General features: G+C 43.3%; 1 protein-coding gene across 1 annotated transcript in view; it reads left to right on the top strand.

The window, feature by feature from the left end:
* Positions 1 to 13835, top strand: part of LOC124257635 (protein unc-80 homolog) — a 101814-nt gene that overhangs the window by 64534 nt on the left and 23445 nt on the right. Inside the window, 12 exon segments of the mRNA XM_046691742.1 lie at positions 2 to 123; positions 3092 to 3169; positions 5512 to 5619; positions 6088 to 6132; positions 6918 to 7102; positions 9551 to 9749; positions 10247 to 10354; positions 10498 to 10608; positions 12269 to 12426; positions 12622 to 12732; positions 12973 to 13183; positions 13663 to 13742. Of these exon segments, the coding sequence (XP_046547698.1) occupies positions 2 to 123; positions 3092 to 3169; positions 5512 to 5619; positions 6088 to 6132; positions 6918 to 7102; positions 9551 to 9749; positions 10247 to 10354; positions 10498 to 10608; positions 12269 to 12426; positions 12622 to 12732; positions 12973 to 13183; positions 13663 to 13742 (1516 nt within the window).

The following is a 13835-nucleotide window of genomic DNA, read 5'->3' as shown; positions in this document are numbered from 1 at the left end:
GACCAGATCCAGAATCTCAACTCCTACGTCCGTGACTTCTACTTCTTCCGACGGAACTTCTATCCTCAACTGAGTCTCGTCCGTATGAACCCAGATGACGCCTTCCTGGCTCTGCAGAAGAGGGTATGAACAATTGATCGTTCACATTGTAGATTTGATGAACTGAAATTATGTTACACATGTTATATTTCGGATTACACTTTCTTAGTAAAGTACAGATTCTAGTACTTTTGTTAAGTCCAATCCGGGCAGAGCCATGCCAATTCACACTTATCATAGGGGTACACAAAGTCTGCTGTCTAGACTACCAGTTGTCCAAATTCAATTTTTCTGGAAGTCGCATTGGCTGAGAGGGTTAGGCAGCTGAGTTTGTGTGCTGGCGATTAGGTGCCTGACTCTGAGGATGTGGGTTCGAATCCCGGATGGGACTCAACCCAACAAAAGTACTAGGATCTGTACTTTACTAAGAAAGTGTAATCCCAAGTATAACATATGTTACTATTAAGCACTTTCTAATTGGCACTGTGTAGTGATAACTGAAACTATGTTTGAAACTCAATGATATGAATGTAACAGATTATAGAATTGGCTGATGGAAAGGTTTACTTATACTGAATTTGTAGATGTTTGTAAATAGGCCTTTATCTTACCTATATGTCAAATGTAGTTGTGCAAAAGTTTACTATGTCAAGTTGCAGAATTTCATTGGTTTGGTGGAATGTAGGACCAAAGTGAGACTTCAATCCCATGAAATTTGGGAATGAGAATTTCTGTAACCCACAACAATAATCCAATTTCAGGAGTATTATTTCTTTCTTTGGTCCCTCTCCAACCATCAATGAAATGGTACAACTAGGTTTGCGTCACTGGTGTCACATGCATTGCTCATTCCCCATTTTAAGACAATTAATTTGGCAGTCAGTTCCAATACTTATAGACTTGTTTCCTTGTATGTTACATACGTATTAGGTTTTCCTCTTTACATTTTCTGTGACTGATTCAGTGATAAATCTACAAATTCAACTGCCTGAGTCCCGGGACTCACTGAGCTGAATAACTATGAGTCCCTCAGAACTTTTATGAGTCCCTAACAAAAATTAATGCCACAAATATTATTCAAACTGGTTTATTGTTACTATAGGTTGCACTGGTGAGTCTGACCGGTCTGGGATATTTCACAGAACAGAGCTGGTAGTACCTAAATCGTAACAAATGGAGACTCTTCCATTTTAACTTGTAGTTCATACCCTATCACATCAGACACCGATGTTAACAGATCACTGGCAGTGGTTGGAGAATCATAGTTGATTTTACCTTCCTTGAGAATTCCAATGTCTTCGTTTTCAAATTCATATAAAAAGTCAACAAAACGTTTAAACTTTGTCAGTGGGATGTTTTCAAAGCTATCCAATGAACAGATTTCATCAAGGCGACATCTGCTTTGTCTTGTTTTTCATACATACGTGCAGTTGCAACCTGGAAATCATCACAAAGTTTTGGAGCCTGAACGGACAGTTTATTATCATTATGATGAGATGTCTGGTCAATGTTATATTTTAAAAATTTCTGCATTTAGCATTTTGTGTCATACCTTTTTCAGTACATAGTTTACAAAATATTAAATCACCTTCCCTGTCATAAGTCAGCCATAACCGATGAGTATTCGGCTAACCTGACTGAAATGTCCTAACTTTGTGTTTTCTGACAGTATCTATCTGGGCGGCATGTCGACTGCTATATTATAAAAATAACAGCAGGGCTCTACATGACCTTTGAAAAGCAAATGTTTTCTTTTACTAGAAAAATAAAAAGTTACTAGCCAGACCCATGTAATTTCTCTGTAATATTTTGTGAATGAAGTTCTTCAATTCCAACCAAAGTTTTGTTTTATTTCTTCACTATGTTCAGTGATTCAAAAACAAATTAGATCAAAAGAAATATGCCAACTTGAAGCCACTTTAACAAGTACAAACACAAATAGTAACTGTCTTACTTTAACTATTAACATTGAATGAATTATATCATAAATGTCATCATAATTATAAATGAAATGATTCATTTATATGATTACTTTTCCAGGACTTGAGATTCAGAATGCAATTCTATTTCAGCAGAACTTTAACCCTGTCAAATGTCACTTCACTTTCAAATTACATGCAGATAGATTTAACAGTTGTTCAGCTACTGACTAAAGCTTCCTGCTTTTCTCTAACTGGTACTGAGAGCTCAGATTTTGTCTCCACACTGTGGATTCCGAGTCACAATGTTCATTGACCAATCAGTTTGTCTTGAAAAACCTCATTTGCATATCGCTTACCTCCCTTAGCATGTTTGTGTCTATTTATAGAGTGTAAAAACTAGGTTAGTAGTTTTGCACATGCTCGAGCAATGAATCTTGGGATCTCATTTGCATACCGCTTACCTCCCTAAAGCTGCGATCGTTTTAAAAATAATGTGTACTTATTAGCTCACGTCAATTATTTGAGAATGGAAGTTATTCTACGAAGATTTAGCCATGTATACTTTGATATTGCCTCTCCACAAAAAAACCCATTAGTGTTTCATCAAAAGCTTGCGTCCAGGAGGACGCACATGTAAAAAATATATGAGTCCTGTCAGAATTTATTGCGTCAGAGATGTGGGACGCTGGGGTAGATTTATCCCTGCTGATTGCACAGATCACTAGACAAGGGTTTAAGATGAATGAGCAGGTTTTACCTCGACTTACAAAACTGGAGGTTCAGAAATCCCAATAAATGTTTTCTCCAAAGGTCCTTACAGGAAACATGTAGGGCTTTGTAACCAAATCCAAAGATGTAATGTACTGTAAGATTTTATGATTGTTTTTACTTACAGGCCGTATATATTTATTGTCAATAATTTGGTATGATGAATATTCATGTGCATTATTTGTGATTTTTTCATTCTGCATCCGTCCTATGCATTTGTGCCAACTGAATATTGTGTAAAACCTCAGGTGGATTTTCCAGGATGTAAATGTTACTGTACACAGCATCAGACATCAGTAATGTTACACCTTCGACTAATACTCCTGACACAATAAAGGATCTGTATTCCTTCCCACTTGCAGGTTTTCACTCTGAAGTTTGTGGACATTGGGAAGGTGCTGTTCACTACAGCAGTGCTCGGCAGCACTCCACAACACCAGGTAGGTTCACCACAGCAGTGCTCGGCAGCACTCCACAACACCAGGTAGGTTCACTACAGCAGTGCTTGGCAGCACTCCACAACACCAGGTAGGTTCACTACAGCAGTGCTTGGCAGCACCCCACAACACCAGGTAGGTTCACTACAGCAGTGCCCCACAACACCAGGTAGGTTCACCACAGCAGTGCTTGGCAGCACCCCACAACACCAGGTAGGTTCACCACAGCAGTGCTTGGCAGCACCCCACAACACCAGGTAGGTTCACTACAGCAGTGCTTGGCAGCACCCCACAACACCAGGTAGGTTCACTACAGCAGTGCTTGGCAGCACCCCACAACACCAGGTAGGTTCACCACAGCAGTGCTTGGCAGCACCCCACAACACCAGGTAGGTTCACTACAGCAGTGCTTGGCAGCACCCCACAACACCAGGTAGGTTCACTACAGCAGTGCTTGGCAGCACCCCACAACACCAGGTAGGTTCACCACAGCAGTGCTTGGCAGGACCCCACAACACCAGGTAGGTTCACTACAGCAGTGCTTGGCAGCACCCCACAACACCAGGTAGGTTCACCACAGCAGTGCGGCAGTGCTTGGCAGCACCCCACAACACCAGGTAGGTTCACTACAGCAGTGTGCCCCACAACACCAGGTAGGTTCACTACAGCAGTGCTTGGCAGCACCCCACAACACCAGGTAGGTTCACTACAGCAGTGCTTGGCAGCACCACCACAACACCAGGTAGGTTCACTACAGCAGTGCTTGGCAGCACCCCACAACACCAGGTAGGTTCACTACAGCAGTGCTTGGCAGCACCCACAACACCAGGTTCACTACAGCAGTGCTTGGCAGCACCCCACAACACCAGGTAGGTTCACTACAGCAGTGCTTGGCAGCACCCCACAACACCAGGTAGGTTCACTACAGCAGTGCTTGGCAGCACCCCACAACACCAGGTAGGTTCACTACACAGCAGTGCTTGGCAGCCCCACAACACCAGGTAGGTTCACTCACAGCAGTGCTTGGCAGCACCCCACAACACCAGGTAGGTTCACTACAGCAGTGCTTGGCAGCACCACAACACCAGGTAGGTTCACTACAGCAGTGCTTGGCAGCACCCCACAACACCAGGTAGGTTCACTACAGCAGTGCTTGGCAGCACCCCACAACACCAGGTAGGTTCACTACAGCAGTGCTTGGCAGCACCCCACAACACCAGGTAGGTTCACTACAGCAGTGCTTGGCAGCACCCCACAACACCAGGTAGGTTCACTACAGCAGTGCTTGGCAGCACCCACAACACCAGGTAGGTTCACTACAGCAGTGCTTGGCAGCACCCCACAACACCAGGTAGGTTCACTACAGCAGTGCTTGGCAGCACCACAGTGCTTGGCACAACACCAGGTAGGTTCACTACAGCAGTGCTTGGCAGCACCCCACAACACCAGGTAGGTTCACCACAGCAGTGCTTGGCAGCACCCCACAACACCAGGTAGGTTCACTACAGCAGTGCTTGGCAGCACCCCACAACACCAGGTAGGGAGAAGCACCCTGGGAAGGGGATATGGAGTAATTGCTGACAAAAATTAAGTGTGTGCTCAGTTGGTCTGATTAAGAAATATAGGAATTTGATATCAGGAAATCTTCTGGACTTTTTGTGTCAGATGAATACATTTGTGAGTATTTCTTAATTTAAAATGTCAGAATATGTGCCATTTGGCTTGATGGATGCTGTGTTTATAAGATATGAAATGTGATCAATATTTAGCAGAACAACTATGATACTACACATGCTTACCAGGTGAATTTGACCGCCTCCGTGGTGTAGTGGTTAGAGCGTCCGCCCAGAGAGCGGAAGGTCACGGGTTTGATCCCCGACCGCGTTATACCAAAAGACGTTAAAATATGGTACTTGTTGGTCCCTGCCTGGCGCTCGGCATTAATGGGTACAACAAGGACTGGTCGGCTCGGAGTCAATATAATGTGTCTGAGTGGGGTATTCATACTTCACTGCGGCATGGTATTTCAGTGGGCTAGCACTATAAAACCTGCTTAAGTCTGGGCTAGTACAAGCAGCCGCACATACACATCAACACGCATGCACGTCGTCATATGAGCGAAATATTCTCAAGCACGACGTTAAACCCAATTTCACCTCGCCTCCCCAGGTGAATTCAGTTGTCATGGAAACGTGACATCATCCAGAGTAACAAGATAAGATAGCATTCCAAAGTGATGCTGTCTTAGCTGACGTGCCACAATATGAAAGTTGTGTTAGAGAACCTTCTCACTTATGTTTTAGTCTAAGTGTTGGGTATGAAGAAGACAACCTTTTGATTCTCAGATCCAGAACCACGTCTCGTTCCTGCATGAGGAGTTCCTCAAACACCCGGCGTTTCCACGGAAAGCTCTGGAAGCGGAATTTGACATGTACCATGGGCCTTGGGGAAAGGTACGTAGAATGGAAACATCAGCCTTCTGCTGTAATGGAGGAAAACCAAGTTCTATGGATAGTCAACTTCTTTATTGCAATGGGTGCGACGTTTCGGTGTAGGTACTAACACCGTTATCAAGCGATGAACGGTGTTAGTACCTACACTGAAACGTCGCACTCATTGCAATAAAGAAGTTGACTATCCATAGAACTTGGTTTTCCTTCATCTACACAACTTCTAAAATGCCTCTCAAAGAAGTTTCTGCTGTAATGACTGTCTGGATTAGCCAGATTCTACTTGATGATAAACTGATGTCTTAAATTCAGGATTAATTATGGTTCAGTATTGGCTGAGAACTGGACAAGTTCCAGGTTTTACAGTGTTAGACATTGACTGACACTGATTAGACTTACTGGTTGTGTTTTCTGCATATGAGAGTAACTATTACTATGTCATATACTGCCATGTGTTGTGTGTGTTGATAGGAACTGTATGGCATGGACATGCTACACAAGTACACATGGACTAAGGTGAGCTGTCTGACTCTGGTAAAATGCAGGGGTGGAAATAACCCATTGCCCAACGCCAGAGTCCAGTGTTTTTTTCTGTTGGGCAAGCAAATTTGTATATCACACTGTACCGGTATCCAGTTGATATTCCAATGTTAATTATGTTGTTTATTTAAAAAATCAACAAGAAAACGGCTGGTATAGTGGAAAAATTATCAGGGCAAGTGATTTTACATGTGCCACTGTACCGGATACACTAACAATTTTAAAGTTATTTCCACCCCTGAAAATGTAAATAATAAATTTGACTTTATTAGTGCTTGTACTGAAGGTCATTAATATGTAGATTTGTGATCATTTAGCTCATCTGGCATGTGTTGGGTAAATATGGAACAGAAGTTGATTGAATTTCTAGGCCAACACTTTAGATTACAAATATATGTAATAATGATCATAGTGAGTGAGTGAGTGTTGTTTATGCTGTTTTCAGCAATATTCCAGCAATATCACAGCTGTGGTCACCAAAATTGGGCTTCACATATTGTACCTTTGTTGAGAAATAAACGTGGGCAAACCACAGCTTTAACCAGTCGTCTTTACCAGTAACAATAATAATTGTTTAAGGAGCTACAATTCACTGAGCTTTTGAGATAGGTTAACTTTGATGTTCTATGTTGAGTGCTTACACCGAGTAGCTGGTTTCTTTGGAAAAATCACAGTAATGATGGACTGAATTCAAGTTCCAATATGTTGTTTGACGATTCTGTGTCAAAGAGTGAGTACTCATCTATTTTCTATTTCTGCAGCTTATGACGAAAATGTTCGACTCCATGTCACCTACATTTGCCTGGTCCAATGATATGCTACTGTTCCTCAACGTCATCAACGGCACCATCGTGCTGCTGTTTGAGGACACGGCCATTCTACGATACTGCCTGGCTTCGCTAATCAACACCTCCAGACACTTCAAACACATCTTCTCCACCAATGGGTGAGTTATACACCTCCAGACACTTCAAACACATCTTCTCTACCAATGGGTGAGTTATACACCTCCAGACACTTCAAACACATCTTATCCACCAATGGGTGAGTTATACACCCCCAGACACTTCAAACACATCTTCTTCACCAATGGGTGAGTTATACACCTCCAGACACTTCAAACACATCTTCTCCACCAATGGGTGAGTTATACACCTCCAGACACTTCAAACACATCTTCTCCACCAATGGGTGAGTTATACACCTCCAGACACTTCAAACACATCTTCTCCACCAATGGGTGACACTCCAGACACTTCACATCTTCTCCACCAATGGGTGAGTTATACACCTCCAGACACTTCAAACACATCTTCTTCAAACACACCAATGGGTGAGTTATACACCTCCAGACACTTCAAACACATCTTCTCCACCAATGGGTGAGTTATACACCCCCAGACACTTCAAACACATCTTCTCCACCAATGGGTGAGTTATACACCTCCAGACACTTCAAACACATCTTCTCCACCAATGGGTGAGTTATACACCTCCAGACACTTCAAACACATCCACCAATGGGTGAGTTATACACCTCCAGACACTTCAAACACATCTTCTCCACCAATGGGTGAGTTATACACCTCCAGACACTTCAAACACATCTTCTCCACCAATGGGTGAGTTACATCTTCAAACACATCTTCTTCCACCAATGGGTGAGTTATACACCTCCAGACACTTCAAACACATCTTCTCCACCAATGGGTGAGTTATACACCTCCAGACACTTCAAACACATCTTCTCCACCAATGGGTGAGTTATACACCTCCAGACACTTCAAACACATCTGCTCCACCAATGGGTGAGTTATACACCTCCAGACAAACACATCTTCTTCACCAATGGGTGAGTTATACACCTCCAGACACTTCAAACACATCTTCTCCACCAATGGGTGAGTTATACACCTCCAGACACTTCAAACACATCTTCTCCACCAATGGGTGAGTTATACACCTCCAGACACTTCAAACACATCTTCTCCACCAATGGGTGAGTTATACACCTCCAGACACTTCAAACACATATTTCCACCAATGGGTGAGTTATACACCTCCAGACACTTCAAACACATCTTCTCAACCAATGGGTGAGTTATACACCTCCAGACACTTCAAACACATCTTCTCCGACAAATGGGTGAGTAATACATCTTTGATAATCAGACAGTTATTATTGGGTCGATGCTGTCTAGCCTCATCGTGTAAGGTTTGATAGGAGGCGAATGGCAATAGATAATAAGTAACAGTATTTGTGGGTGAAAATAGGTCATGTTGTGAATGATACTGTATGATGCCCCAGCCTCATGCAATATGCCTGACACATGATATATACGATACCTAATGATACATGATATGACCTATGACAGAGATACCTAATGATACATGCGATACCTAATGATACATGGCTAATGATATATGATAATGATACATGATATCACGATACCTAATAACAGTATTTGTGGGATAACTAATGAAAATAGGATCATGTTGTGATACCTAATGATACTGATATATGATGCCTAATGATACATGATATATGATACCTAATGACACATGATATATGATACCTAATGATACATGATATATGATACCTAATGATACATGATATATGATACCTAATGATACATGATATACGATACCTAATGACAGATGATATACGATACCTAATGATACATGATATACGATACCTAATGATACATGATATATACGATACCTAATGATACATGATATACGATAACTAATGATATATGATACCTAATGATACATGATATACGATACCTAATGACACATGATATACGATAACTAATGAAACATGATATATGATACCTAATGATACGTGATATATGATACCTAATGATACATGATATATGATACCTAATGACACATGATATATGATACCTAATGATACATGATATATGATACCTAATGATACATGATATATGATACCTAATGATACATGATATACAATACATAATGATACATGATATACGATACATAATGATACATTTCACAGACCCATGAAGATCCTGGTTAGAATTGGTCTTCAGTAACCCATGCTTGTTGTAAGACTAATGGGATTGGGTGGTCAGGCTTGCTGACTTAAACACAAGGCATAGTATCCCAACTGTGTAGATTGATGCTCATGATGTTGATCACTTGATTGTCTGGTCCAGACTCCCTTATATATATATACCGCCATGGTATAACTGAAGCATTACTGAGAGAGGCGTTAAACAACAAACAAATACATATTATGGCTCATGATACTCCAGCCTCATGCAATACATATGATATACAATGACACAGTTCCCTTTTGGTGTTATAATGTTGTGCTCCGACAGGGAATCAAAGAAACCAATCAGTGAGTCGTGTTGTCTGTGTCCAGGTTCCTCTACATTATGCCGACTCTGCTGCGAGTGTACAGCAACAACCAGCCAAACCTGGTGCTGAAGAAGGCCATCCACTTTGTGTGCCGCCAGTTCTACGTCCTCCACAGGAAACCCTTCATCCTGCAGATGTTTGGCAGCGTGGCCCCCATTTTGGACATGACCTGTGCTGCAGGGGGCATTATTGACTGTAGTAAGGTCAGTACACATTGGCTGAGATCATCTTGTTTGGAACCAAAGCAGTTTTGGTTATAATAAATGCATATTCCACACTCCACATATTCCGCATGTTTACACTGGAGTATTTACAGCTGAAATTATAAGTAATATGCTGAGAAAAGGTGGGTTTTAAGTGTGGACTAAAAATTGTCAATTGTGTCAGAGCTTTTAATTGCACAAAGGAGAGTTCCAAGGCACGGGTGCAGAGTTAGAGAACGGGCAGTATCCAAAGGATTTCAGTTTGTAGGATGGGATGACCAGTAGATTTTGTGTGTTTGAGCGCAAGTTGCGTGCGGGGACATACGGATGTAGGAGTTCCATCAAGTTGTATTTGGAATATTGCTGAATGAGGTGTCTGTCTTTACTTATATATTTCCGTACTCAGGAGGCCACAGGCCTATAGTAAACATAAATACAGTCAATCAAACAATATACACAATCACGTACAGGATGATCAGTGTACGTGTCTGCCACAGGTCCAGCCCAGCTCCTTGTTCAAGCTGCTCCTGGCTCTGGAGAAAGACTGTCCCGACACGCTCGGCACCCTGGACCTGGTCAGAGGAGAGAAGCCGCTCAAAGCTCTGGTAGGAGACTGAAGTCAACTGACTGTTTAATGACTTGTTTCTTATTGTATGGTTGGATACCAGTGAGGTGCGACAAATAGGAGTGAATGCGTAACTTTTTTTTAGAAATTCAGAGTTTCTTTCAGCTTGTTTTGTCTTTGTAGGACTTCTGTTACGAGAATGACTCGGACACTTTCAACATGCTGGATGTGATCAACATGTGCATCACCGTGATCGCCTACTCCCCCGACTCCTTCCGCAGCGGCCAGATGCTGGTGAGATGTGACAGTTGTACACTTGGACTTGGGTAGTACATGGAATTGGAAAACAGTGCAGGGCTAAATCAGGAGTTGACAGAGCAGTGGTGTTAGATGGGGATTAAATCAGGGTCATGGCAGGGACAGAGCAGGTGTCAGGACAAAGATAGAGAACAGGTCTCATGACAGGGACAGAGCAGGTGTCAGCACAAAGATAGAGAACAGGTCTCATGACAGGGACAGAGCAGGTGTCAGGACAAAGATAGAGAACAGGTCTCATGACAGGGACAGAGCAGGTGTCAGGACAAAGATAGAGAACATGTCTCATGACAGGGACAGAGCAGGTGTCAGGACAAAGATAGAGAACAGGTCTCATGACAGGGACAGAGCAGGTGTCAGGACAAAGATAGAGACAAGGTCTCATGACGGGGACAGAGCAGGTGTCTGGACAAAGATAGAGAACAGGTCTCATGACAGGGACAGAGCAGGTGTCAGGACAAAGATAGAGAACAGGTCTCATGACAGGGACAGAGCAGGTGTCAGCACAAAGATAGAGAACAGGTCTCATGACAGGGACAGAGCAGGTGTCAGCACAAAGATAGAGAACAGGTCTCATGACAGGGACAGAGCAGGTGTCAGGACAAAGATAGAGAACAGGTCTCATGACAGGGACAGAGTAGGTGTCAGCACAAAGATAGAGAACAGGTCTCATGACAGGGACAGAGCAGGTGTCAGCACAAAGATAGAGAACAGGTCTCATGACAGGCACAGAGCAGGTGTCAGCACAAAGATAGAGAACAGGTCTCATGACGGACAGAGCAGGTGTCTGGACAAGATAGAGAACAAGTCTCATGACAGGGACAGAGCAGGTGTCAGGATGAGGAGAGAGAACAGGTCTTATGACAGGGACAGAGCAGGTGTCAGGACAAAGATAGAAAACAGGTCTCATGACAGGGACAGAGCAGGTGTCAGGACAAAGATAGAGAACAGGTCTCATGACAGGGACAGAGCAGGTGTCAGGACAAAGATAGAAAACAGGTCTCATGACAGGGACAGAGCAGGTGTCAGGACAAAGATAGAGAACAGGTCTCATGACGGGGACAGAGCAGGTGTCAGGACAAAGATAGAGAACAGGTCTCATGATGGGGACAGCAGGTGTCAGGACAAAGATAGAGAACAGGTCTCATGATGGGGACAGCAGGTGTCAGGACAAAGATAGAGAACAGGTCTCATGATGGGGACAGCAGGTGTCAGGACAAAGATAGAGAACAGGTCTCATGATAGGGACAGCAGGTGTCAGGACAAAGATAGAGAATAGGTCTCATGACAGGGACAGAGTAGGTGTCAGGACAAAGATAGAGAACAGGTCTCATGACAGGGACAGAGCAGGTGTCAGGACAAAGATAGAGAACAGGTCTCATGACAGGGACAGAGCAGGTGTCAGGACAAAGATAGAGAACAGGTCTCATGACAGGGAAGAGCAGGTGTCAGGATGAGGAGAGAGGAGGGGACTGTTGGTTAAAGTTAAGGCTTTTCACATAAGTAGACTCATTGTGATGTCAACTGACATTAGGATGTTTACAGATTGAGCAGGTTGCTTCAGTGTTATGTTAACTATGTGATGTTAACAGATGGTGAGAAGTTAACTGAGCATGTTGTTAACTGAATCTCTTTACAGACTGTGCTGGAGGTGTTGGTGCCACGCTACCTACAGCATCTGAAGCGGGAGACAACACAGAGAGACAACCCCAGCGCTGCCCGTGCCGAGATCTCTCTCATCTCCAGCATTGCATCCTCTCTCCGTTCTCTCATCAGCTGCTGTGAATACTTCACCAGGTACACACCCACTGGTCTGGGATCGTCACTGTAGAGGGAGGGGGCTTGAAAACAGCATACCATCAGTTGTTCTGGGTATTTAGTCATTAGATAATCATACACAACAATGTGTTTAGAAGATATTAGTGCAATAACCATGTAACGTAAACCAGGATCATTGGTACAGAGTGTTACTGTCACCATGTGTTTTGGCAGGAACATGAGTCTGCCGCAGCGCTACGTGGAGGCAGTCAACACCAGCAAGCCCGTACAGAATCACAGCGTACACTCCCTCACGATGGATGACAGGGAGGACTCGCATGCCAGGTAGTGTGACTCCAGACACTGGTTTATCTGTTTTCTCAGATGCAACTTTCAGCCTCCCTTGTCTGATGAGTTCAGGATTTGTCCATTGTTGTTATCAGCTTAGTTCTAACTACTGCGAGACAAAGACGTGAGGACATCACCTTGCAGGTCACATTAGAACAACACTTCGTGAACATGTACTCACCAATTCCAGACTATACTGTGAGAAATATTTTGACATTTGTTGATTTTTGTCTGCAGTCGTTACATGGAAGAAGGTCGCAGAAAGGCCTTCACCCCTGACCCTGAAGACCTTGAACTTCGCACTGAGTTCAGAAAACCGCGTGATTCCATTCTGTCCATTCTGGCGGAGTTCTACACGACAAGCGTGAGCCGACTGCGGGAACTGAGGAAGATTCTGGCCGACCCTCTCTTCAGGACTCCTGACCTGCTGGACCACAAGACTCACAATGTATGCTCAGAAACTCATGCTTTTTTATTAATAACCCCTGTAAGTCTCCATGCACCCCAAGCTGGTCTCTGTGTGAAGATTCCTCTTCAGAATATATATCCTCAGCATTCGTGCTTCTTATCTCTCTAAAAATTCCAAAGTTATTCATGGAACATTATTCCTGTCACAGCACTAGTGTTAGGCATTGTGTCATGTCATCCAGTACAGAATGCAACTAGTTTGACAACTCTAGAGGCAATTAAAACTTTTAGAAAAAGAAGAGGGTCAGGCTACCTTGTATTGGGAATCTGACAATATGTTTTTTAAGGAGACGTGTTTGCTTGTGGATGAAGTATTCATAACCTATAGTTGTCTACTGCAAAGGAACTGCCTAAGACGGTGTCCGTCATCAGGGGGATGTTATTAGGGTTGGACATTATTTACATGAAATGTTTGTATTTGTATATTACCTGAATGAGATTACTGTGTTGTGTCCCCAGAGGCTGGCTGAGATTGCCCACACCCTGCTCAAGTTGGCCCCGTACGACCCCCTCACCATGAGATGTACTGGCTTACAGAGGTGAGTACCCAATCAGGCCTTAATGAATTTGAATGCGTGAGTCGTGAAACAACAAATGAAGCAAGTGGAGAGAAGTAGTCACTTGTTGAATGA

This window comes from Haliotis rubra, unplaced genomic scaffold (genome assembly GCF_003918875.1).
Source record: "Haliotis rubra isolate DU_JTF1 unplaced genomic scaffold, ASM391887v1 Scf67, whole genome shotgun sequence".
Lineage (NCBI taxonomy): Eukaryota > Metazoa > Mollusca > Gastropoda > Lepetellida > Haliotidae > Haliotis > Haliotis rubra.
This window is presented reverse-complemented; position numbering and strand designations above follow the sequence as displayed.